The sequence below is a fragment of the Tursiops truncatus genome, chromosome 1 (genome assembly GCF_011762595.2).
Source record: "Tursiops truncatus isolate mTurTru1 chromosome 1, mTurTru1.mat.Y, whole genome shotgun sequence".
NCBI lineage: Eukaryota > Metazoa > Chordata > Mammalia > Artiodactyla > Delphinidae > Tursiops > Tursiops truncatus.
In genome coordinates, this window is record NC_047034.1 from 5,834,495 (window position 1) to 5,862,377 (window position 27,883).

A 27,883-nucleotide genomic window follows, 5' to 3' on the forward strand; every position below is an offset into this window, starting at 1 on the left:
TCATCTCACTTTGATCATTAAATGATTGACAGGTCCTATAGGTTAGGTGGCAAATGCTTTGATGGATTTTCATGTCTCATTGTTCCAGGTACTGTGGCCATAGACTTGCAAGACACAAGCTGTAGGTCAGCAAGTGGCCCTACCCTGTCTCTTCCTTCAGAAGGAAACAAAGAAGTCAGAAGACCCAGCATTGCTCCCGTTTTAGAGGTTGCAGATACGTCATCACTTCAAACATGCGATCTTCTAAGTGATCAATCAGAAGATGAAACTACACCAGATGAAGAAATGTCCTCAAATGTGGAGTATGTTTGTAAGATTTACTGGGATTTGTGCTTGCCATGAAAAACTAATATCCTTCCCTTCTGGACATCCTAGAATCAATCCTACATGCTTCTACCAAAACACCCTTCCTATTAGCTAGTATCTCTCTTGATGATAAAGTAACCTAAGTCCTCAAATTTCTGGCTTCAACAGCTATTGACAGCCTCATTTTTCTCTATATTATCCTTTATCCTTAAAGAAAAAAATAGGTAAATCAGCATTTCCATGATATAACCTATATCATATTTTACATATTTTTCTTTAAGGATACAGTTTGTATTTTCATAATTATATGATTTTGTTGAATTATAATGTACCTTCTACCTCTAATTTATTTTTTCACTTCCATATTGAAGTTCAATCAATTATTCAATGACATGTAATGCAGCTTCTTCCATTAAGCTTCTCTTATTTCAGCATTCAGCAATCATTTTTATTCAGGATACATCAATAATATTTTGAATGAATGAATAAAGGAAGTACTAGTTCTCTTTACTAAGATTCCATAACAGATAGTATCAATGTTTAAGCTATTAATCACATTTTAGCCTACAGTAGAGTTTGTTTACTTGTCGTATATTATGTTGGCATTTCTTTTTTTTTTTTGCGGTACACGGGCCTCTCACTGTTGTGGCCTCCCCCGTTGCGGAGCACAGGCTCCGGACGCGCAGGCTCAGTGGCCATGGCTCACGGGCCCAGCCGCTCCGCGGCATGTGGGATCTTCCCGGACGGGGGCACGAACCCGTGTCCCCTGCATCGGCAGGTGGACTCTCAACCACTGCACCACCAGTGAAGCCCTGTTGGCATTTCATGAGGAAAGCACAGTGTTCAACAGTCTTGACAGTGGAGTCTGAAGGAATTTGTGTCCCATGGCAGTTCTACCTTATACTGGTTGTGTGCCAGTGACTTTGATTAAATCTTCTGACCCACGATGCTTTATCTGTAAATAGTGTTCATATGAAGATTAATTGAGGTAATAGAGTAATGTGCTTAGGACAATGGTTTGTGCAGAGTAAGCATTCAATGAGTATTAAATACTATTTGGTGTAGTATTGGTCGTAGTGGCAAAGGTAACATCATTCAAACACTTCTAATATTTTTCATATAATAGAAGTTCAATCAATGTTGAACTGAACTAAAATGAACTGAAATATAATTGAAACTTAGAAAAATCCTTCTGTTATTCCTTCACACTTTTAAATATTTATTACAAGAAACTTACACATACCCACAGAAGACAAGTCCACTCTCCAAGAAATTAATAATACTCAAATAGATTTATGAAATATTTGACAGGAAGAAGAAGAGATTGGACCACCAGTATATTTCTAGAAATGGTGTTGTGTGGTGTGATACAAATTCTTTCTTTACATGTACTGAAAAAACTGAGGTGGAATTTTTTTTTATATCTAGAAAAATGAAAAAGATGTCGAAGTAATAGTGGGAGACTATCAACTTCTAAATTTGCAAAGTGTTCTCCATTTTACCGTCCTAGCTAATGATGTCTGGAATAACTAGATTTGAAATGTCTTGGTTTGAAAGATAAATTTTCTTTATCAAAAAAGAGCTTTCATATTGGATAAAATAACTTTGCCTCTACTAAATTCTCTTTTATTTCTTAATTTTCATTTGTGCTGCTACTTTTTGATAGTTTCATTTTGAAAATTTTACAACCATAATGTGACTATATTTATAAAGTCAGCAAATAAACTGAGCATCTTTGATAATATGTAAGCGTGATTCCAGCAAAAACTCTGGCTTTTGTGTGGGTCTGATGGAATAATTTACTCAGTCTAAAATGATTTACTCTTTTTTGGTTATGCATCCATGACTGATGAATAGTGATAGAGTGAATCATAATAATGCATTTTGCTTTAATGTATTTTGTAAAGATTAACATTACTATTTTCTAAAATGTGTCTAAATCTTTTAAACTGAGGATTGGCAAACTTTTTCTGGAAAGAACCAGCTAGTAAATATTTCCAGCTTTATGGACCATGTGGTCTTTGCCCCAACTACTCAACTCTGTTTCTGAAGCGTGAAAGCTTCATAAAATGAGTGAGCATGACAGTGTTCTGACAAAACTCACTTCTGGACACTGAAGTTTAAATTTCATATAATTTCACGAGCTGAAATATTATTCTTCTTTTGACTTGTTTTTCCAACCATTTAAAAATATTAAAACTACTTTAGTTCACAAAACCATGTGATGAGCCAGATTAGGTCCATGGGCCCTGTTCTAAACTATGTCCATATCAAAATAAAGAATTACTGCATCTAACTTTATCAAAGTAGAGGAACATGGCTATAACTTGATTGTCTGACTTTGCCTGCCTTAATTCAAGGCAATTCAGTATTTCCTATTGTTTTACAGATATGCTAAAGGCTACCCACCTTACTCTCCATATATAGGAAGTTCACCCACTTTTTGTCATCTCCTTCATGAAAAAGTGCCATTTTGCTGCTTAAGACTAGACAAGGTAAGCACTTACTGCTGTTATTTTCTGTAAAACTAAAATGATGGCATTGTGTAATTACATGTATTTAAATAATTTTGTATAGTCATTTGACTGAAATATGTTAAAAGAATATTATCTTTCAAATGTAAATGTAATACATAAAGTGGTGAGTTTTACTTTCTTAACTGCACTAAAGGTTACCCAAGTGCTTTACCCTCTACTAATGTAGCCAATGAGTTGGTCAGTCATTGTTTCAAAGAGAAAAACAAAGATGCCAGAGCCTCAAACCAGAGTCTCCCCAGATCATTTTGGCCAGATGCGCTCTATTTATTTTACTAGACATTTTTGCCTCAAATCTCAAAGTGGAATCGCTTGACATGGTGAAATTAGTCATAATTCATTATTGAATTATTAGACTGGAAGTGTCTTGCATAATGTCCCCTTTCTTAAAGATTTTATAGTAGTTCTTGGTTCCTGCCTTGATATTCAGGAGAAACCATCCGAAACAGAAAGATTCCAAGAAAGCAGGAATCTTTCTCTTTCACAGTATGGCCATTGGACATGACCTGGGTAAGAATTTGTTTTCATGATGAGTCAGAGAGCGGATAAAGAGAAGACTCTCAAACCCCCAATCTCTCAGAAATTAAAACGTGCCACTAATTCTAACCAGGAACTTCTTCTTTTATTCTATATTTTGGAGTTAGCTGGAGTTAAAATCCCAGCTCTCTGCTTCCAGGCTCAGCCAGTTGGGCAAATAACATTATCATTAAACTTCAGTTTCCATATCTCCAAAATGCTTGTAATTTTAATATGAACCTTATAGGGTTCTTGTGAAGATGATATAAATTCGTGCATGGAGAAAGCTTTTCACAGTGCCAGGAACGTAATAAATGTATAGGCACTTAATACATTTTGTTAATATTTTTACTACTATTAGTTTTTCCATGTGATAAACATTATGAATCTTGGCTGTAGCTGTCACTCTTGAGGAAGATTAGCAGATCATTAGAAAATTTCTGCCTCTATCTTCCTAAAGATTTTTTGTGAACCCTTACCCCTGCTCCCAGATGTTCATCTGGGTCCATTAAGGTGGACAGTTCCGTCTCTCGATGCCTTATTTTTTGTCAGTCCTTGTTTTGCTTTCCTGCTTCACAGCATTTCTAGCACTGGCTCGCTCTGCATCTTTGGTAACCTTGATGCATCTTAAGCTTCAGAGCCCTTCTCCTGTATTGGCCCCTTCCAAGAACCTGTGACTGATTTTTTATGTATGACTTTTGTGTTTTTTTCCTTAAAGAGGATTTCCAAAATAATATCATGTTCTCTGAGCCTTTTATTTAAAATGCCACATCTGGTGGCATTTTACTTTTTAACACACAAAGATGAAAGTAATGTTGGGAAACCAAAGAGTCAAAATGATTCCACAGATTCCCAAGAAGGGAACCTGATACAGGAAAAGTTAAGCTTTCAGAGATGAGGCTTGCTGGAGGAGAAACAGTCTTTTAAAGCCAAAAGACAAGTTGTCTCTTCACCAAAGTAAAAAAGCGATGTTTCCGAGTATTGTTGATTGGCCGATAACATCTGGGGTTATCCATTCTTTAGGTGGCGTTAGTCTGGCTGGAGGTGGTGGTCTGCTCTGTAAATGAGTGCCCATTTTGCGATTAGCAGATGGGGTTATGCAGCCAATCCTACTGTGTCCATGAAGTCTGTGAGCAGGTATTTTGTTGCCCAGTCCGTTTTGCATTAGTATCAGCAGGCTCCTTTTGGTCAAGGTTTATCAATACTAAATTCCCTGTTTTGTCCTTGTTCTATTTCTTTTTTTTTCTTACTAGTTGAGCTACTTCTAAATCTTCTAAATTAGTTCTTTTACCTCATTTGATCTCATAAAAATGAAGTTCTTAATAATCTCAGCCTCAGCCTGTCATCCTCTCCTTCCACAATCTCTTTGTAAGTGACCTAATTTCATGTGGCTTCAGATCCTGTCTATAGTAGTAATTCTCCAATCATACTTCCAGTGAAGACTACCTGTCCTTCTCCTTTACCACTCCCCATTTCTCCATTCTTTCTTATGCCTTAATCCTTCCTGCTGGATTGATCTTCCTACTTCCATGATTAGAAATCTACTTTTAGAAATTCTACTAATGAGGTCCTGTTAGTGGTAAACTCTTTCAATTTCACTTTCCCTAGATGTGTCCTTATTTTGTCCTCCTTCTTGAAGAATAGTTTTGCTGGGTGTCCAATTCCAGGCTCTGAATTTTCTTTTTCTTTTAGCCTGTTAGGATTCTATTTACTACTTTCTGTGCTCCACACTGCTGATGAGAGGTCGGCCATCGTTCTAATTTGTGTTTCTGGTAGTTAAAGCTCTCTTTTCTCTCTGGCTGCTTTTAAGATCTTCTTCTTGTCTTGGCTGTTCTGCACTATGACAATGTGTATGACACTGGATTTCTCTTTATTTATTTGGATTAGGATTCATTGGGTTTCCAGAACCTGAGGATTTGGATATTTCATTAATTCTAGAAAATCCTCAGTCAATATTTATGTGAATAGTGCTTCTTGCTGATTCTTGCATCTCTTTTTCAGGTATTCTTTTTAAATGTGTATTAGACATTCTCACACTATCTTCCAAGTATCTTAATTTTTCCATACTACTTTCTCTTTTCTTTCTGTATTCTGAGTAATTACTTCAACTCAATCATGCAGTTGATCCCTTCAGATGCATCAAATGGGCAATTTAAATCATCTTTTGAGCTTCTGTTTTTAATTGTTATATTTTTAGTTCCAGAATAGAGTATATGCAATTTCTTTAAACATCTAAGTGAATATTTTAAATACCCTCTTGTTCTTTGCTCTTGCTTTGAATGTTCTCTTTTATTTCTTTAAACATAGTAAACACGCTCATTTTCTATTCTGAATCTTATAACAGTGAAATCTGTAATCTTTGTGATTCTAATTCTGGTGTTTATTGCTTCTGCTGACTCAAAGTACCTTGTTCCCAACAATGTTCTGTAACTTTTTATTAAAGAATAAAGGCAGAGAACATTCCAGAGTTGATGATGAATCCACAGAGAATCAACAAATCTCAACCCAAATAAAAAGAAACCCTCATAAAGACGTATAAAGATTAAAAACCCAGAACACTAAAGCAATTATCCAGGCAGATAATTTTGTTTAAAAGCATCTTGATTTAATAATGCTAAGTCCAGTAAATTCTAGCTCCCTAGGAGGTAGCAAAATATCCTCAGGAAACACATTTTGGTAATTTGTTGTTATTATTGTTAACATTAGTATTTTACATTTCAGTATTTGCATCGTTATCTTGCCAGCTCAGGTATACATTTAGACAATTAGGGTTTTTTTCTTTTAATTTTTGTTTTTTAACCAAAAAAAAAAATCCCTTTCGATATTGATATCCATCCTTTTGGTATTCCATACTTGGAATGTTCCAAGGTTATTTAATTTTAATATTACTCTATTTCTGGAAATAAAGTCAGAGGCAGATGATTTACTTTTTTCCAGCTTTATTGAGGTATGATTGAGAAATACAAATTGTCTATATTTGAGGTATATAACATGATGCTTTGATATACATACTCCTTGTGACGATTCCTTAATATTGATACCCAGACGTCATCTGGCAGCAAGTTTCAGTTTGCAGTGGAACATGTGTACACTGTGTTGCTGCCTTTTCCTTCCCCAGATCAAGCTGCATACCTGCAATTCATTTGTCTCGTCCATGCACACCTTCAGGCTGGAGAACTTGGCATAGAAAAATGTAACTATTTTCAAATTTGTTAGAAAACAAAGGATTTACTAGGTTAGATTAATTTCACATTTCCAGATCTTCTAAATATTTTTACCCAATATTAGTGGAGTATAAAAATGGCCTTTCTTTGTATAATTTTTCTTCTCTAGAGTTGCCAGCATAACTACTATGAGGACGCAAAAGCCTATGGATTCAAAAATAAGCTAATTATAGTTGCAGCTGAAACAGCTGGAAATGGATTGTATAATTTTATTGTTCCTCTCAGGGCATATTATAGACCAAAGAAAGAACTTAATCCCGTAATACTGCTATTGGATAACCCGTAAGTATATTTTTAAATGCACAAACAAGACAAAAATTTGTTAATATTTTATCAAAAATAATTTAATTTACTTAGAGTATTTTAAATCAGATACATTATGGCACATGATTCATTGAGAGATATATTCTGTGCTGTGGTAGAAAACAACCATTGTATATGATTGTGTTTCACAAGTACAACTTAAAACGTCACTGGAGTACTCTGAGCCTTTTATTTAAAACTATTTTTGCAAGTGGTCATTGCTCTCTACCAGTGGGAAACATGCCACTGAAATAATTATAGTTATTTTCATTAAATTAATCAACGAGCCTAGAAAATCTCTGCCAAAACTGGACAATTTCATTGTCTTTGTGAAGAACCATTAATTATCAGAGGAGCATATTAATGATCTATTTTATATCATACCATTACACATCATCATAAGTTCCTATGATTCTTCCACTGTTAAAACATATATTCTGTAACATAACATAAATAGTTTGTGCTTTACAATGTTCATTTCTTTTGAAAATGTTTGATTGATATACTCTTGTGAAATAAGACTACTTAAACATTTCAAAATCCTTATATGAATGTAAATATACATCACTAAATGCTGTGGTCAAATCCATTGTATACTAAAATTGCAATATTTCTCTCTCTGACTCAGATTAGTAGCAGATGGTCCTTAAATCAATACCATGTTTTAGAATCCTCCAACTCTCCTCTTAAACTCTAAAGTGATGCAGATTTCAGGGTAAACCAAATGAGGCCAAAATCTTCTGCCTTGTCTCTGCTTTTAAAATTTATCAAAAGAATTTTTTCAAAACAGAGGTATCTCCCCAATATATTGTAACTTCATGACATTATTTATTCTGAATATATGAATATCAAGATACTGATTGATGCATCTTGTTTTAGAGTCAGTATCTCAATGGTAATCAACTCTAAAACTTGAGCACACCTCCAGAGGTTTCAGTTGAAGAATTTTCAGGTCTGATGACTCAATGACTTCTTTGATACCACTTTAGCATCCAAGGAAAGGTGAGATAAATTTAGGGCAGGTGTAGGGGAACAAAAACTTGGACCCAATGTCAGAAGAAATAAAAGCTTAATAAAACAAACCTTAGGAGAATAAAAATTGAACTACTGGATGGCTAGGGTGATAGAGTATGGTGGCAAAGCACCTCCAAGGCCTTGGGATATATCTCTTATTCTGGAAGTTTTCTGGTAGGAGGCTCTAAGAAACTGGCGAAGATCTGGCACATAAGAGATGCTCATCAACTATGTGAATTCAGAAGTGTCCAATTTTGGCTCTTTTTGCTTATGGTGTAATGTGTCCACTGCCTGATAAATTTAAGACAGGGGTATTTACAAGTTGATTGACTTAGAGCATTTCCATCTCGGCTGGCTTGGATCAAAGTGGATCAACTCAGGCCCCAGAATACAGAGAAGCAGATAGGAAGAGGCTTAGAAAGAAAGAAGTGGCACTGTGCCTACAGCAGCCCTGTGATAAAGCAAAGGGGAAAAACTATCCTTTCACCTTATTTATATTATTTCAAGGTATAATTTCTTGTCCTGATGTGTAAATCTCCTAATTGGGTTCTTGGACCCGATTTCAATGTGTATGTGTGTGTCAGCGGGTTTCTCCACACCTCCAGCAAGCAATGTGCAGGACACCAGCTCAGTTCTGGGGGAATTCAACTCACTTCTGACACCGTGTACCCAGAAATAGCATTGGATTCCACAGGTTGAAAGTTCAGTCTTACAAAACTGTCCTACTCCCACTTCAGAAGCCAATCACAAGCCAGGTTATCACCCCATAACTGATCAGCTATAGATTGGAAATTTCAGTGACCCCCTCCTTGGACTTCAGATGCCAGTTGCATGTCTAGATTGTTACCTGTACTTCTGACTGAATGGCTGTAGATCGGGGGTTCCTACAACCACCTACTCAAGGTCAAGTTATTTGCTAGAGCAGCTCACAGAATTCAGAGAAACATTTTACTTACGAGATTGCCACCTTATTATAAAAGCATATAACTTGGGAACAACTGGATGGAAGAGATGCACAGGGCAAGGTATGGGGAAAGAGCATGGAGCTTCCATGCCCTCTATGTGGCCACCACTATCACCAAATCTCTACCTGTTCACCAGCACAGAAGTTCTCCAGACTCCATCCTTTTGGGTTTTTAATAGAGGCTTCATTACATAGGCACGATTGATTAAATCATTGGCCATTGGTGATTGAACTCAATCTCCTGCCCCTCCCCCTTCCTCAAAAATCACGGGGTGGGACTGAAGTTCCAACCTTCTATTCAGGTTGGAACTTCAGTTTCCCTGGCAAACAGCCTCATCCTTAGGTACTTTCCAAACGGCACCTCATTAATTTAAACCCAGTGTTCCTGGAAAGGGGCTTGTTATGAAGAACAAGACACCCATTTCACCTTTTTTGGCTCTGAAGTGATTTCAGGAACTAGGATTAGAGACCAAATATTACGACAAAAGATGCTCCCATTGCTGTTATCACTCAGGAAATTGCAAGGGTTTTGGGAGCTGTGAGCTAGAAAATGGTGAAGACCAAATATATGTGAGAAATCTGAATGTGAATACCAAATATACATTCCTTATAAAACACAATAAAAGATTCAGTCTTGCCAAATTTGGGAGTGGAGTTTACTCCATGAAGTGGAGATGGGCTCCACTCCTTTTCCATATCCAGTCTTGCTAAGTAATCTTATCTCAGAGTCACTAATCCCCCTTTCTCCCCCTTATTATTCCAATGAACAGGTGGCAGGAGCTAGGATTTCTTAACCTGTGTACCTGGTGTAGACTTTGGAATTGCCATAACTAAATCAGCCTCTTTCTGTTTGGTTTTGAATTAACAGGTTACCAAACTGCCCAGTTACTGAATGATTGATTGATTGGTTTGTATATTAGAATTATAAAAATCAAGTGGTTATTTCTAGAGTCTTAATTCCTGAATCTGATCTATCACAGAAAAATCTGAAGACTCTGTTTCTCTTAGTTACTGGCAAACTGGTCAGTATTTCAATATAAATACAGATGTAGCTTTTATCAGAGAATATTTTATCTGAATAATACCATAGTGACTATTTAATAAAATTAATATTCTTTGCCACCACCCTCTGCTTATTATAGTAATAATTGTTGAGCATTTACTACATGACAATCATCATAGTAGATACCTAACCTTTATTTCGCATTGTATTTCCATAAAAAATATATCCATGTCATATAGTGATGATTTATCCTCAGAAAGATGTACCAAGCAGCTTAAGATCTCAAAGCTTGCAAATTACAATGATAACATTTAAAGAATTCAGTCTGTGTGACTTGATTACACCACTGCCTCTTATTTCATAGAAAGGAAAAAACAGGCCAAAGAAGTTAAATGATTTTTTCCAAGGTCAATTCTAGAATTAGAACCTTCTCTGCAATTGATAGTTCATTGATCTTTCAACTATGTGACCTTACTTTACTTACAGGTTTTTGATATATGCAAAAATACATTGTTTGTCAATTGTTTTTAGAAACAAGAATATTTTAACTTTAGAATATTTTGCATTAAATTTTTTCTTTGCTTTCCTAAGGACTTACAGTTTGGAATCTAGCTATTCACATGATGTTGTTTGTTAAATGATTTTAATGGGGTTTGACTTTTTTTCAAAGCGTTGAGATGAAAGCTCGGGCTATAAAATTTATCAGCTTCCTGTGCATTTCCCGAAAGCAGTATCTAACATTTTTATTTGTTGTTCTCTGTTCTTTGATTGAGAATGAGGAAGCAAAAACTAAACACCAGTAAATAACGTTCCAGGAAATTTTATGCAATCCTCCTCTTTTTTTTTTAAACAATGAGATACTTGTTTCTCTGCTGTGGCTAGTATTTTTCAGTCTATCCTATAGTATTACAAAGAAATATGATGTTTTCTTTAAAATATTTCTGGGTTATAAGAATTTGCACACTAATAATTGTACACACTTCTACAATTATTAGCTTAGTGGGATTTGACTTTATTTTAAATGCACATGAGCGTTGCTGAAAATAATATCAATACATGGCTACTTAGGAATTCCATTTAGTTGAAGACCAATTTATTCAATATACCAGAAACAAATAACAGATGCCACAAATATGGGATTTAAAAATGTAAATTAAATTTATGATATTCACATACATAATATGTCAAAATAAGTCTTCGCAATGTTTCCAGATAGAAAGCCTTCTCCATTTCATATGGTAATTACATAAAACCCGGGTACATTGGAAAACATCTTCCACTTGGTACTGGTTCATTAGAGCTGGTCTCAGTTCTGATTGACTGGCCATCTGTTCTCTTTGGCCTGTTGTTGGGCCACACTGATTTTAAATATTTTGATTACCATCTCACCCTTAAAGATCGTCTAGTCATCTCCTGATACCATTTCATATGAGACATGGAAAAGAGAGTCAAACACTTTGGAATACATTACCCAAAGCTACACAAGGTTAAAGTACAAGATCCAGGCTTATCTTCTTAATTTTTACAACATCTTGTTTAAACTATCCCTTTACTAAATCAATCTTCTTTCCACATAGAGCTACAAGTAAGCTCCAGTTCAGCTTATTTCAAGAATAATGATAAACTGTCTGATATGTCAGGGTCCTTATTAAAGACGTTCAGGCCTTAGACTCACACGGATCTGAAATAAGATCTAAGTTTACCCTCTTGATAGGCCTGTTGCGTATTACAGAATTTCTGTAAGCCTCAATTTTCTCATTTATAAAATGAGTAGAACATTTATCTTAAGTTATTTTGCAAGTCTATAAAATAATGTATATGAAGGACTAGTGCCATATCTGACTCATAAAAGGCAGTGAGGAAATGTCAGTTTCCCCCCTTCTACCAATCAAGAGAAGGACATTGTCACTATTTAAACTGATGGGAGAATTTCTGTGAAAACCCAATTAACAAAAAAAGGGAAATTTATTTCAAGTTGTTGAAATTAAGCTACTACTGTATTTTTAAGGGAGAGATAAACTTCTTAAAAGTGGAATTATGAAATGCTAGCAAAATAAACTCTCACTGCATTCTTTTCTCAAATTTGAAACAAAAAAATTAAGTTCATTATAGTTATTAGTTAAATGGGAAAAAATCATCTTCAACTTGCAAATCCATGCAATTTCCCAAAACTTTTAACTTCCTATCAATAGCTAGCTAATTCATATTTGCATATAATGAAAATTTTTATATAATAATGAAGCTATTTTAAATATAATGAAGATATTTAGACTCATAACTAGTCATGTTTCTTAATAGAATTACAGTTAGGACTCTGATGAATGATGTGCTCATTTTTTTTTTCCTAAGCAGTTTAGTGCCATCAGAACCTTTACCGATTTACTTAAATGAGCCAACATAATGCATATGAACATATAGTTGATATATTCTTTATATTTCAGGTTTCCTTTTAAACCGCCTTTATCAGTAAAAGTAGTGGATGGATCTGTTTGTTCTACAAGTTAAATTTCGCAGGGTATTAGATATGCTTCATCAGGATTATATGTCTACCAGGTTTCAGGTGACTTGCCTTGCCTTGTAACATAGCTAGATTCATGTAAGGATGAATTGTGCTACCACAATACAGACATTAATTTCTAAGGATTTGAAAGATTGTTTGTGCATTGTAAATACATGTTTGTGGCAGAATTTCATGTCAGTAAGATTCATGAGTTTTAGGAATATATAAGGCAATAATTTTGATGTCTACGTACTTTGAATGATTTCTACTGGACAAAACAAAAAAATACAAAGGCCACATCTTCAGTTTTAGCTCTAACAGAAGAGTTGGCATAACGTAAGGACTAGTGACCCCGGTACTTCTTATCACATGGAAAATTTTTGGTATCTTTATTAAGTTGAATTATTCAATAACATTAACTACTGTTGCAAGACTTTGGAAGACAGATATGTTACAGTGGACAGATGGTCAGCGAAGATAGTGTAAATAATTGAAATAATCTGAATTTTAGAAAAATGAGGAGGTTATTCCAGACAGGGTATAGCTCTGCAATTAATAATGAGGAATTATGAACCCAACTCTGCTGCACAAGTTATTGAGCTACTCACTTTATCTGACTGGAACTATGTTGGAGCAAAGAGAGATAAAACAAAATAATAACCCCCCAAATGACACAGTCAAAAGGATCTTTGAAAGCACCGCAGAATCTCAGTGCTGTCCCTGTCTTGTGCCACTTGTATCCTGACGTATTATTCTATAATCACGAGGTGGGTAAGAGACATGGAGGGTCTTGAGTCAGCAGTGAGAATACCCCCTCTGAGCAGTACCCAGAAAAAGAAGAACTGGCAGGCACTAGCCATGACCACTACTGGGACTGTATATGATTATGTTTGTTGAAAACAACCTACAGCATGAGCTTTAAAAATATTTGTAACCTGTGATTCACTAATGTGAAAAGTTTTATGAATGTTTTGGGGTCAGTGATAAAAACAAATGCTAGAAAAAGAGTCATCCAAAAATGTCCAGACGAGTAACATTTATAATAGCAGGATATTGGAAATAGCTTGAAACTCCAGTAATTAATAGCATGAAAGTGAAAATAACATAAATGAAATAATTGAGGATTTTTAAAATGAATTGTGGTACATTTATAATATGTAGTAATATGGGGCCACTTAAAATGGTTAGGAAGTAATTTATTGATGGTAGGAATGTGATCAACAGGGATAGTCTTTGGAAGTTTTCTTTTAATGCTTCACTGCACTGAGCATTATTTTTCTTTAGAGTGGAAAAAGATAAGTAAGATCAACAGGAAGAAAATAAATCAGGGAGGACAAGACTTCTTCAGGCTGGGCGAAGCACCTGGGATATTGCAGGGGCTGTACTTCCCTTTGCCTAGAGGTTCCCTTTGCCTCTCCTTTACTGAGCCAAATCCTACTCGTTCTTCAAATCCAAATTAAGTATTTCCTCTGTGAAATGATCCTGAACTCTGTCTCCTGAGTGCAACCTATTCCTTATTTTTTCAGATTACAATGTATTGTAATTTTGTGCTTTTACTTATGTGTTCCAAAAGCTCTATTTCTTACAATACAAGTTAACAACATATTCTTTTTGCATACACCTGCATATACCAAAATGTCTGTTAGATAAAACTTTTTGGATACATATATGCTGAGGGAATAGATGCATGAAAGAATTAATAATTCAAAATGAATACAAATTCAAAGAATTACAAAATGAATAAGTAGATTAGGTAATTTCTAAGGAAGCTTCCAGATTCATGATTCTTTCCCCAAATATGCAAAAAGAGTAAAGATTTCAGTTGCAATACACATTTGCTTAACAATATATATTGAGGAAATCAGTAATGTAAAAGGTGAATTACTTTAATTTTAATTTTATATAATATATATATATATATTGATGGGTACATATTTATTTATTGATATGTTGATATATTAAGGGACATGTTGTGATTCTGTATATCCCTTAGAGAAAATTGCTCTTAATAGGCATGATAATTTAGTTCCTTATGTTTTAATAAAATCATCAGTTCCCCATTTTACAAGACTCTCTCATCATGAATAATTTTAAACTCACTGACAAGACTTTTTAGTTATAAATTAAGAGTATCAATTCAGTGTTTTTGTAGAATAATGCCATAATGTTTCTGATTTAGAAAGCAGAAATACAACTTGTTTTTATCATTGTTGAGCGCATTGTATTATTCATAACAAGTGCAAATGACATTTTAAAATTAATGTTAAGAGAAAAGGCACTTAAAATTAATCTTGTCAACAATGTTTAGTTTTGGAAATGAAAACTAAGTCAACTTACTTCCTTTCCCTAGAAGTGCTGCCACTGTTGTGACATTGTGTTTCATTTTGTAACCCATCTGCTACTTAGGCCAGATATGCATTTTCTGGATGCAATCTGTTGGTTTCCAATGGTTTACTACATGGTGGGCTCTATTGACAAGTAGGTGACAAAATCTTTGGCACACTAACTAGTGTGGTGTCCTGTGGTTTGTCATGTGCTGCACCCCTGTGTTGCATGATGAGTGTAATTTGCCATTTCAGTGTTGAAAATATGTTTATTGCATGTGGAGCTTATGTTCTCGTGTTATACATCTTGCATTCAAACTTCCTAAGCAGTAATCTGTTGTAGAATTAAAACAAATCTTGTTGCATGTCAATTTTGTTCCCTTTCTAAAGCTATTCCAGTTTTGTGTCATCTATAGCAGTAACTTTATTACTGTTAACATCTTTGTAGAGAAAACCTAGAATTTCAACATTGTGATGCATTGGTATCATTATCATAACTTCTGGAAACCTTCAAAATAATTTGGAAATGCTCATTTTAAATCAGATTTATTAATTGGAGCATTTCCTTGACAGTCTATTCTGGTAACATATCAGAGCCTTCCAAATTTGTTAATTAAAGGTCAAATGTGTGCAATGCTTCAGTTTTAAAATACAAATTGTTGTATGCATAAAGATGACATTATAACAAATACAAAAACTAAAAGATCAGAAAACTAGTATGCTTATAAAATGTGTTAATTTTCCATTCTAAAAAAAATCAGCCCAAAACATTCCAAATAAAATGCTAAAAGTTATCCACTGAGAACTTTCATGCTTACATTTCATCTTGTAGATGCTGAAAAACAAAGCTTTGTAACTTTGACAGTGTTTATTGGCTGTGGACACATTAAAGGCCAAACAGATTAACATATATTTAGCTTCCATTCTACATTAATATAATTTATGTTATCAGTTGCATAATACTAACCAACTAACTAAAGTGTAGATGTACTAAAACTATTATTTAAATCCATGAAAATGAAATCAATCCATATTTTATCAATAGTAATGTTTCTTTGTTGTGAGAGTATTCTATTAAAATTCATTAGAACATTATATTTAAAAGATATAAAATAAACCTCTCTTCTGTCTTTTTTGATGTAAAGTATATAATGAATTCTCCATCTATAAAAGTATTTACGGGGAGGAAAAGAAGAATGGAAAGGATCAAATCCCTAGGATTAGAGATGAAACAGGATTGGCTACAAGTTGCTAATTATTGAAGCTGGGTGATTGGTACAGGAGGTTCAGTATATAGTATTCTCTTCTGCTTATGTTTGAAATTTTCCTTAAACATAAATAAGCAAAGAAAACCATGAATGAATTAGAACACACTCACAAACATTCACCTATATTCATTCCTTTACATTCTAGTTCTCTTCGAAAAGGAAGTCAGAGAAAGGTAGAAAGAGGGGCAATGTCAGTTAGATTATCTGTAACTGTTTTTCATCCATGTTGACTTTTTTCTTGGGCCACCATCTGGTGACCAAACTGCGTAAAGCAATAGTGCTAAAGAAAAAATGGGCAGTGGCTTTGTAGATAAGATAGTGGGGAGAAATTATGGTAGACACAGAATTATAAGAATAAATCGGTAGCCAAATAAAAAAAGGAAAGAAAGAATACAATACAATATTAAATGAATATAAATAATTTAAAGTTAAAACATGAAGAACAAAAAAGTTTCTACGTGGTTCAGAAATGCCATTCCAATTTTATATATTTTCTATAGATTCTATAGATTTCTTTAGATTTAAACTCATATTTAATAATAATTACTAAAATCATTTGCCAAAGTTATGTGTCAACTACAACGGCCAATATTTTGAGTATGGAATTAACTGATATATACAGGTTTAGGTAGTTAGTGACTAATTAGTAAAGGAATTCTCATAGCTAAGTTTTTTGTTAAGTCTCAACTTCATTGATTTATTGCTGATGAAATATTCATATTTTATTATCACTTCTATTTGTGTATCTTTTTTCAGTCAAGCTTACCTTCTACCACCTTATCTTTCCCTTTTCCTATATAGAAAATTATAATTTTTTAATCAGGGAAGTAAAGATTGTAAGAAATGAAATATGAGAAAGTGCATTACCACTAAAATAAGGTTGGTGAAGACATAAGATTTAGGCATCATTTTTATGATACATAAGGGACCATATCACATTCATTTTCCACCTACTTTTTTCTTTTTAAAAAATGTATTTTAATAGATGTAAGAATAATTATGAATTTCCTAGCTAAAAGGAATACCCTAGTAAAGTGTTCCTAGAGATTTAAACTTGGTCATCATATTGATTGGATGTTATGGTCCTGGCCCCTCTCACCATAGGAAATTTATTTGGAGTAACATTCTGTTTCCACAGTTTTAGCCATAAAATCCCTGCCACAGAACACTGTGCCTGATTCAAGCGAAATATTTTTTTCTGGACTACTCCTGGGGATCTTTGACTCAAAGCTTTGGTAATACTCTCTCGCCATATAAAAGAGTAAGAAATCCTGCCTCTTGCCTTCCCATAAAAGGAAAATTCCTTCTAGTGAATTAGTGAGATGACTAATTCAAGTGATCATGCACTTGGAGAAGATCCTTGGGGAACTGATTCTTCCATTTAAGAAGCTAAAAAGAGCTACTGTTCTTTAAGTTTTACACTTCTCATTTTAAATCAAAAGATGTAGAAATCAATTAGCCCAATTCTTCTTATCTATCTTCAATCAGTTCTGAACCTAGAATACTCTTGCACTCATTCAAGTTTTGATACAATCTCCCTTATCCAGTTCAGTCCTATTTTTATAGTTTGTATGAAGCAAAGGCAATGAGATAATGGTTTTCTTAATTCAGCTTTTATGGTAACATTGTTTTTAAATTCAGTGTTAGGTAAAATTTTTATCAGTGATAGGGGAGAAGACTGACTCTGTGGTAACTCATAGGAACTTGTGTCCTAGTTTAGCAATTATTTCCTGCAACCAACAAAATTACTTCTTTCAATCACTTGCTCAAAAGTGGCTAGAAGGTAGGCTTGAATGCATCCGATATTTATATATTTTACGTGCTCTTGGCTGTGTAGAACCAATCTATAACACATAGCTTTACACAAATAAATAATAGACATTTAAAAATAAGTATTTTTAATAAATATATTTCTTTATTAGGCTTGACCATCTAAATTAATATGTGTTCATTTCTATTCTTACCAAAAGTGCCTCAGGGATAAAAAGTGTGAATGTCGTGTCTTTGAAATAATGTGCTAATTGTAAAAACAAGGTTCTAACATGTTCTAATTCTATTTGATTGTAAAATGGGTGTTTCCATGTTTTATTTACAAAATTAATAAGTATTATTAAATAAAGATCCTTAACACATGCTTTGAAATGGTTGAGATCTAATGAAACATAAAGAAACCCCAAATACAATTTACTTCATATCAGTAGAGAATATTGTCTTATATTAGTTCCCATAACATCTACCAGTGTCCACTCTGTGAAAGCCACGTATAAGGGCAACCTATACGCCTGTAAGCGCAGGGGTGTAAGCAAGTTTTAGCACCATCCTAGTACTGAGATTTATTGAAAGTTCATTTTTCTTTGTTGGTTTTTATCAAAGTCTAGACGATTTACTCAGGTGTGGAGTGACTTTCGCTGCCAACATGGTGGTTGTGGACAAAGAAAGCACCATGAGTGCCGAGGAAGACTACATGGCAGACGCCAAAACGATTGTAAACGTGCAGACCCTTTTCAGGTAAGTGTCTGGATAACCCAGCCCTTAAACATCTGTGAGATATATGACTCTGTGACTCTGTGTATAAAGAATGAACATGAGACATTTATACTGCAGTTATGTCTATTCCTTTCATCATAAAACAAATACTTATTTAGGACCTAATGTATGGCTGGTACTGTGTGAAGTTTAATTTTTAACATCAGGTCAGCAGTTCTTTTAAAAATAAAAAGAATAATGCATTTGTTTTTTCATATAGTTTAAGAAATCCTAAAAAGCTGTGTGCAGGGGCTTCCCTGGTGGCGCAGTGGTTGAGAGTCCGCCTGCCAATGCAGGGGACACGGGTTCGTGCCCCGGTCCGGGAGGATCCCACGTGCCGCAGAGCGGCTGGGCCCGTGAGCCATGGCTGCTGAGCCTGCGTGTCCGGGGCCTGTGCTCCGCAACGGGAGAGGCCACAGCAGTGAGAGGCCCGCGTACCGCAAAAAAAAAAAAAAAAAAAAAAAAAAAAGCTGTGTGCAGTAGCAGTCATGATTTTTGCCAAACCACACATGTTTAATTTTGGTTTTATGCCCAGCAGTAGCCAAAGGTATGCATTTACATACTGAATAACCAGGAAGAAAAGATCGCAAGGCTAATATACCCATGTTAGGAGCCAAGTCACAATGTTATCCTCACTTCCTCATGAAAGACACTTCCTGTCTTTCAATAATTAAACCCATCCTGGTAGGAATTCCCGTTAGGGTCATCTTTGCGTAAGAATGAGCAATACTGACCAGAGAAAAGTTCATGCTGTGAGCAAAGTCAAAATTGCCAATAAATCAAGACATCAGTGTCACTTGGAATGATTCTTCCTAAAATCATCTTAAAATTTAAATAACTAAAAGATCATTATTTCAGTTTTATGAATTTTGCAGAAGTCTAAAGGAAATATCTGAGCTACCAAATTATGAAAGTGAATAAAGCAATCTGAACTCTATCTTTATCTCCCCTCACTTCATACCTTTGTATTGTAGTAAACCATATATTGAGGATAGTTATCTGTTTATAGTTTGAGGTCAGAATTCAGGAGAGAGAGCCAAGTTGTGTATCTCACTTAAGTTGACTATTTATTATATGATCTTAGGCAAATTACTTTCCTTCTCTAAACCTTGATGTCTTAATCACAAGGTTGTTGGAGATTTAAGAACATATAATGCCTTAGTACCTGCCTGGTCGTTTTCAATTTCTCAATAAACGTTAGCTACTATAATTATTAGCCATAGACTTATCACTTATGTGGGGCAGAGTGGAAAAGCTACAGACCTTGGAACAATATAGCAACAAACTTCATCTGACATGATCTCTATCCCAGAGGTTCCCGCAGAAAATTACTGTGACTTTGAGTATGTTTCTTAACCTCATTGAAATTCAGTTTCCCTCATCTATAAAATGCATGTGGAGAATAATTAACCCTTCTTACAGTGTCAGTGTGAGGACAGGAAATCAGGTATGTAAAGAATCTGTCACAGCAATTGGAAAAATCTACCCTAACTTGCATTAGAATCTCCTCCTGTTCCAGAAGGAGTAATACACCCTCTAAAGTTACTGTAATGGGCAGTTCATTTAGAATATAGCTAACTAGTCATTGAGCTATGTAAATAGTACATTTAAAGGTAGCATAGCACATGTTGAAAATATGACATATATATAAGCATTCTTTTTTCTCTAGAGAATGAAAAAGGAAACCACAGGGTGGAAAATGAATTCAGATAGATGAGATTTATAGCCAATGAATAAAGTGAAATCATACTTTTTGATTCCATGCTTGGCAAAAGCTAATTATAGTTTTAACAGGAGAGGATCCTGGTCTTTTTGATTAAACGTGCCATTTTAATTTTCAGCTTATTGTGAGTTTATTTCTCTTATGGTGACAGTTCTATTGGTTTGACATATTCTCTGAATGAATTATTTTTATTTCAAGAGAATAATAAACTCCCATCTTACTGAGAGGTGCAAAGGCTCTAATTAATCTTTTTCAATGAACTAGATGACCAGAATAACTAAGGGCAGCTGCACATGTGGTTGCTGGTGGTGGGAAGGCCGCCTTCCCTGAGTACCTGGTGGAAGAGGCATCACATATTGAAAGAATGACTGGATGAGTGAATGAGTGATTTTGGATCTTTTCACTATTAAGGTTACCTATCTTCAGCAGAACATTTTAGAAATTATGCAATTTGTATGGCTCATAAAAACATCTAGACTGAATAGTTTCAAGCAGAAATTTGAGAAGAACTATGAAATATCCAGATTTTGTTCTCTCTTTTCCTGTGTCTGTAAAGGCATTATCATTTTTCTAAGTATATAACAATATTTTTCAGGAAAAAAAAATTATGATAGACCCACAGACACAGAAAACAAACTTATGGTTACCAAAGGGGAAAAGGAGGGGAGGGATAAACTATGAGATTGGGATTAACATATACACACGACTATATATAAAATAGATAACCAACAAGGACTTACTGTATAGCACAGGGAACTCTACTCAATATTTCGTAATAACCTATAAGGGAAAAGAGTCTGAAAAAGAATATATATATATATATATATATATATGTATGTGTAACTGAATCACTGTGCTGTACACCTGAAACTAACACAACATTGTGAATCAACTATACTTCTATTTTTAAAAATATGGTAATATTTAAAATAAACTTTAAAAAATCTATGAAACTTTTTTATGGAGTAATTCATCAGCTGTTAATCTAGGCATGCTAAACTAGGCTAGTCTTACATAATAAAAGAGTCAGTCAGATACAAGTGGGTCCCTATGGTATATGGAATACCATTTATGTAGATAAATGACCCAAATCGTACAGACTTGGTAGTTTCATTTTATCGGTGCAGTCAGTCAGATATCACCCTTGAGGTCACTCTGCCACATTCCTTGAAGGTTTCATTTCTTGATTCACTGTGACTCTTGCCAACCCTGCTTCTACCATAATTCTTGATGTTTTCAAAAATCCTACCCAGATGGTCCTTTCGATGTCTGACCGTAGCCACCTATTCTCGTGGTCATTAGAATACCAATAGTTCCTCCCCGCCATATTCTGAATTTCATTCAACTCTCTGAGCACTACTACTTATTTTCTACCTCATTGCTTCCCATATCCCCCACTCCGAACAGTCCTTTTCTGCTGGAATCTACTGTCCACTGATTCTACTGTCCTTAGTCACCTGAGGGCTCTCTTCCCTCTTTACCTGGGTTAAACTCCAAGATCAGTCATGACAAACAGTCCTGTGCTGAAACCCTAAACAGCCAATTACTGATTATCTACTATGGGCTAACACAGATCTCAACTCTGTTTCTTTTTTCTGTCTTCCTCCTACTCCCAGTTTTCTGTCCTTTCAGATTTTCTACCCACCAGCTTGCATGAAATTTCCTAGAGGCAGATGACAGCACTCCAGAGAGAGGATCCAGTTACTCTTATAAGTAAGCGTCAGGCACCCAGAAGTCCAGTCACAGTGGGTGGATAGCAGACTATTTATTCAGGAGAAAAGCCTAGGGCCCCATCTCCAAGGCAACTAGATTCTTACACATCGAGTATGCAAGAGTAAATAGTGTTAAACACGATTAAAGAACACAACTTAGGTAATACAAACAAACTTTAACACTTCATGAAGTGGACAGTCTGCATTCCCAAGGGTACAGAGAACTCCAAACTGGGGTGAGAGGCAGAAAGTTTTTATAACTTAAAGAATAAGAAACAAGGAAGAGAAAAAAAATAGGAAATGAATAAGGAACAAGGATATAAGTACAGAGCCCAGAGTTGGCTTGGCATTTGGGGGTTGGCTGACTTGACTATAATCTATATCTGGTCAAGTGGGACATTTACAGGAACAGGAAGGTTTAGGTTTTGGTTTGCTGATGTGGCACCCAGGGCAGGAGCCACTCCATCTTGGGCCTAGAAATTATTTCAACAATAGTAGGTCTAAAAGATCTCAGCCAATCCTTGCATCTTTATGACCATCATTCATTCCTCAAACGAGAGCCAATTTCTTACTGGCTAACTAGTAAGGCTGGGGTGTTGATAGAAGTCTGGCTAACAGAAGCCATTTCAATTCTGGGATGTGTACTCTGATTACAAAAACAAACTGTGCCACCCTGGGTGGTGAAATAGAATGCTTAGCTGCACCTGGAGTTTCTCTTAAACCAAACCTTGAACCTATCACACTGTTTATGCTGAAGCATTTTAACGTAAAGTGAGAACTATCTTAAGAGTCATGCAGCTGGTATTGATGGAGCTTAGGATTTAAATCAGAAGTGTCCCAAAGTCTAACATTAAGTTCATTTTAATCTAGGCAGCCTGAATGTGCCCACACTATTGCATCATCCTGCCAAGCAAGGTTGCTGAAAGGACTAAGTGAGATGATTTCTGAGAAGCACTCAGCAGCGCCAGGCACATAATAGGCAGATAATAATTGGCAGTGTCCTCAAGTTGCAGTTTCTAAAATATTGTGGTCATGAAAGTGTGTAAGCAGACATCATGGTTACTTTACTAGTTAGAAAATTGGGGTAAGAATTTAGATGCAATATTTTCTTTGGCTTATTTATTTCTAGGAGACAATCAAATCTTGTGATCTCCATAGTATCTGGATGGTACTAGGCAAATAAAGAGTACTGTATACTGTTACTTTATATGGGGTGATGCTACATTTTATGCTAGCATTTCTGACTGTTTAGCTGTTTGGGCCATGCCATTTTAACTTGATTATTTTGACATTCTGTTTGGACGTGGGGTTTTTTGACTTTTACATTTTTTGCTTCTAAAACTGTGAAGCAATGTGTTAGAGAAGTCTTCAATCTGTGCTTATATTAGAGCCCAGGAGACAAGAATGAGATGGAATTCAAGTATGAAATGAAAGTAAGAGTGCTCTCCTTCACAACCTATTGATGTAACTGGTATGACCAGTCTGAAATAAGGTTAAATTTGTTATTCAGAAGCTCAGATTGATCGTTTGAGCCCCTACCTGCCCAGCTTACTAGGACTCACAGCTTTACTCAACAGGGCTCTCTTCTCCCCGGATTGTTCAAGGACCTTAAAAGTTAGTCCCCAAAGACCAAAGGCAAACAGAAGCTCCTTAATTCACTGGCAGTGTTTATGTGCATGGGAGGTGGAAAGGGGAGGAGAAGTTAGGGGAGCCTTGGGGGCATGGGGAGAATTCCTTTCCGTCTGCAATTGCATCTGTGACATAGTTTTGTGATTGAAAGCTGGAAAACACAGTTTAATGTGTCTTCATCCACCTTGTGTGGCAATTACCTGTTTGCTGGTTTGGCCCCAGAGAACTACCCAGGAAGTGATTCATCTTTAACATCCAAAGCCCAGAGCATGGTGTCCAGAGCTTTAATGCTCATTTAGTGAGCACTCTGAAGTGTGTGCTAGGATGGCTGGACCAAGAGGAACCTCCAGCCGTGCTTTGTGCCAGCTTGAGCTGCCTCTCCAGAAGGACCTAAGTGGGTCCTTACCCAGATGTGTTCTTTCTCGCAAGGTGAGTTTTCCTTTATGGGTTCTTAGTGGCCCCATAAAGCAGCAAACTTCCTCTGGGATGACCTCTAGCCCAGAGGTTCCAGACCCCCTGAGGAAGGGAATGGCTCCACTACTTTGCTCAGAAGAGACTGTGAATCCTTTGCAGCTGGCCCACCGCCTCCCCCAGAGAGCATTTCAGAGCACAGAAGACATTGGCAGATAAGGTCTTTGTCAGGTTAGAGCCTGTTAAACTTTCTCTCCTACCTGTCTAAGCACCTTTCCTTACATTTCTAAGAGAAACACTCAAGTGAGTCTCCCTAGCACAAAGATCCCCTGTCTGATTTCCAAATTAAAAGAAAAGCAGGGAGCTTCCCTGGTGGTGCAGTGGTTGAGAGTCCACCTGCCGATGCAGGGGACACGGGTTCGTGCCCCGGTCCGGGAAGATCCCACATGCCGCGGAGCCGCTGGGCCCGTGAGCCATGGCCGCTGAGCCTGCACGTCCGGAGCCTGTGCTCCGCAACGGGAGAGGCCACAACAGTGAGAGGCCCGCGTACCGAAAAAAATAATAATAATAATAAAATAAAATAAGAAAAGCAGGTCCTCACTTTCAAATTTAAGTTTCTCTTGCTAAAGTTTTACCTAACAAGGCGCTCGATACATTCGGAAAATATTGAACGTTTTCACATTTTTATGAACGAGTATTAGTATCTAAATTAAATTTAAATAAGCACATCAAAATGTGCTTTGAATGAAAAGCAACCACTTCAAATGCCCAAGACATTTTGGGGTAGGAAGTTTTGCTGTACTATCCAAGGAAAGTATTAAGCAAGTCATTTAAGGACTTAGCTAGAGGATTATAAATTTGGCAACTACTGAAAGAAAATAGAAGAATATATGTGATCTAGTCCAGTGGGTGAAGGAATGCCTCTCCGTGAGGAACTGGTCTTTTACTAAAAAGATAAAGGCAGTAAGTGGGCTTAAAAGCTGAACAGAGCATTCCACAGGGGGGCAGCAAATACCAAGGCGCTAGGTACTAAACGTCCAAGGACTTGGAGCAGAGCCAGAGGAAGGTACGCCAGAGGCTGAGATGGAAACCAGAAGCCAGACTATTCATGGCTTTGAAGAACACTTTAGTAAGTTGCCCTTTATTTTAAGAATAACAGGAAATCATTGAAAGATAGGAAAGTTTAAAATATTATTTTAGCTACAGTGTGAAGAATGGTTTGGGGAAAAGTGAGAGTGGGTGAAAACCGACCAGTTAGAAGACTTTTGAATTGCAAGGACTATAAGAGCATAAATGTCAAGTTAAAAATAAAAAAGGAATATCGTCTCTAGCTTGGCAAAATAGTCATAATCTTCCTGAAGAAATAACACACATAGGCACTTGGGAAATGATGTAATTCAAAACATTGATACCGAATACATATCAATGCAAGAGTGATTTTTTTTATACAGTGCAAAAATTTTAATATTTTGTTCGGTTTACATGGATTAAAATTTTAAATGCAGGAGATATCTGATATTTATTATACTGTCATTTATTACTACTACCCCAGACTCAGATCTAAAGTGTTTTAAAAACATTTGTGAAAAAATATGTTCATGTTTGTTTTAGTGCCAATATTCAACCATAGTCTAAAACTGGGGGCTCATGCATCTAAGTGTGTTTCTATACCTTTCATAATAATATACACCCTTTGTTATTCAGAAACATCATTCCCAGCCACCACAGATCAAAATTTATAGTGTAACACACTAGCTCACTAAGTAATATTTTTATTAAAATATTGTAGATAATTTTCAGATTTGTATGTTCTGATGTTTGTTTGTTTTGCTTTAATATATACAGGCAGCTAGTCTCAGAGTTCTCCCAGTCTGTGAAATGAAGTATATGGTATGGTTTTCATCTTTGTGTTGGTTAACGTACCTGGGCATGTCAAAATTATTTATTAAATGAATTAATTCAAGCAGATGACAATTCCATAGATATTTTACACAATTATACTTACGTCACCGAGTAAATTGGCCCATCAAAATGTGTCTTGAATAAAAAACAACCATTTCAACTGCCAAAGACATTTTGGGATAGCAAGTTTTGCTCCAATGTACAAGGAAAGTATTAAACAAGTCATTTAAAACTTAAACTAGAGAAGTAATTGTAGAACAATTTAAAATAGAACAAACTACATTATTTTCAATTACTATATTGCTTTATGATGATCCTAGTACCTAGGGAAAAGAGACTTATGAGGTCATTTAATTCTAAAATGTTATATATTCAAAATGTATTTAGGTCATATTAAGGCTCAGAAATGGATTACAATATTAGTATTTTAAAGATATATAATTAAATCTATTAGACAACCAAATTTGCAAATATAAAGTATTATAATTGAATACAAGTAATATTTTATAGATACGAAGGGCACTACAATAAAATGTTTCATTATTTAAGTATTATTCAGTTCTAGATTTTCACTAGGTGGCAGACTTAGTGCAGTTTCTCAGTTTAAACTAACATAAATGGTGCAGTTTAAACTAACATAAATGGTGTAGGTTCAATTATATAGAACAGAAATGACACATCACGTAAATTTTGTTGTCCTATCTAATTTCAACTCTAGAAGTCACGTAAATACAATGACTAGATCACTCAGTCATTTTATTACTGACTCTTACTAAGACCTCAAATACATCTGGCTACATATATATATATTTCTGTTTGATGTAATGTGTTAGAAAAGGATTATAAACAAAAGATTTCAAGTGGTCACAAATTTGTCTAAAGTTAGAAAAATAATATGTGTGAAAGATAAAAGCCATATTTCTCAAAGAAAATAAAAATTTCCAAAAGTTGAGATACATTTTTCATTTGTTTACTCTTTGTTTCCTCAGAAATTCCTTCTCTGGCCATATATCTCAGTACCTTCCAAGATGTTCCTCACAAGATATCCATTCACTAGCGTCTTAAAGCTATTTAATTTTGAACCACAGATTTCAGTCATCCACATTTATCATCCTTAGAAAAATATGTACAACCTTATAATTTATGAATTTTTTGTAGTTTCCTTTATTAGATCATAAGAGTCTAATATAAAGGCAGGAATTTCATGTTCCACTTCTTTTTTATCTCCTGGAGACCAGAGCTCTCCAACAGCAAACATTTGATATTTATTTGCTAAATTAGATACTAAATATTGTGCTCAGTAAATTGAAACAACTATAATGAAGTTATGATCTAACAGCTCCTATTTCCGGATAGATACAGAAGTAGAGATTACAAAAGTTTAAAATAGAGTTGACTTGTAATATCTGAAACTCCAACATGTTACTAGATATTCTTAATAACTTACTATTTTATTTGGGTCATCTGAGTTTCCTTTCCTACCTACCTATTTATTAAAATAGGGAGGGGGGCAGGTTCGTGTTCTAGACCCTGACTGTTTGTGTGTGAACCAGGCTCTGCTACCTACTAGAATGTTACCTTGAACGTTTTATTTGGTTTTTCTGGGCCTCAGTTTCTTCGACTGTAAACATAATTGTAAGTAAATCATAGAGTAGTTTTTGGAATTTGAAGAAATGGTAAGTGACTCTCTCGATTTCCTAAACAAGTTGGAAACTATCGAGACCCAAAGAAGTCAGGCAGTTGGGGATCCCATGCTAGGCAGAACTGTGTAGCGTTGGTGCCTGGCAGTAGTGGAGAACCCTGATCAGGAGCCCTGCTAGACAACCACTGGGCCTGCCCTGTAGGGCTGGGCTCACTTCATGGCCTGGCTCAGACCAGCACACACCCAGAGATACTGAAAAGGCAGAGTCAGAAGTGAGCCATATGTCCCCAACTCCTCCCAGGGAACAGGGGGTGCAGATGGAAGCCCCAAAGAAGGAGGTCCTTAACCTGATGTTCTGAAGATTACATGAATCAATACATGG

At 35.5% G+C, this 27,883-nt stretch overlaps 1 protein-coding gene across 4 annotated transcripts in view; it reads left to right on the top strand.

Moving 5' to 3' along the window:
* KCNT2 (potassium sodium-activated channel subfamily T member 2) overlaps positions 1-27,883 on the top strand; it is a 372,171-nt gene that overhangs the window by 271,666 nt on the left and 72,622 nt on the right. For all 4 annotated transcript variants that reach the window (XM_073800193.1, XM_073800198.1, XM_073800201.1 and 1 more), the window contains 4 exons: positions 89-302; positions 2,696-2,801; positions 6,690-6,862; positions 18,330-18,464. In XM_073800193.1, the coding sequence (XP_073656294.1) occupies positions 89-302; positions 2,696-2,801; positions 6,690-6,862; positions 18,330-18,464 (628 nt within the window). The remainder of the gene's footprint in view (positions 1-88; positions 303-2,695; positions 2,802-6,689; positions 6,863-18,329; positions 18,465-27,883) is intronic.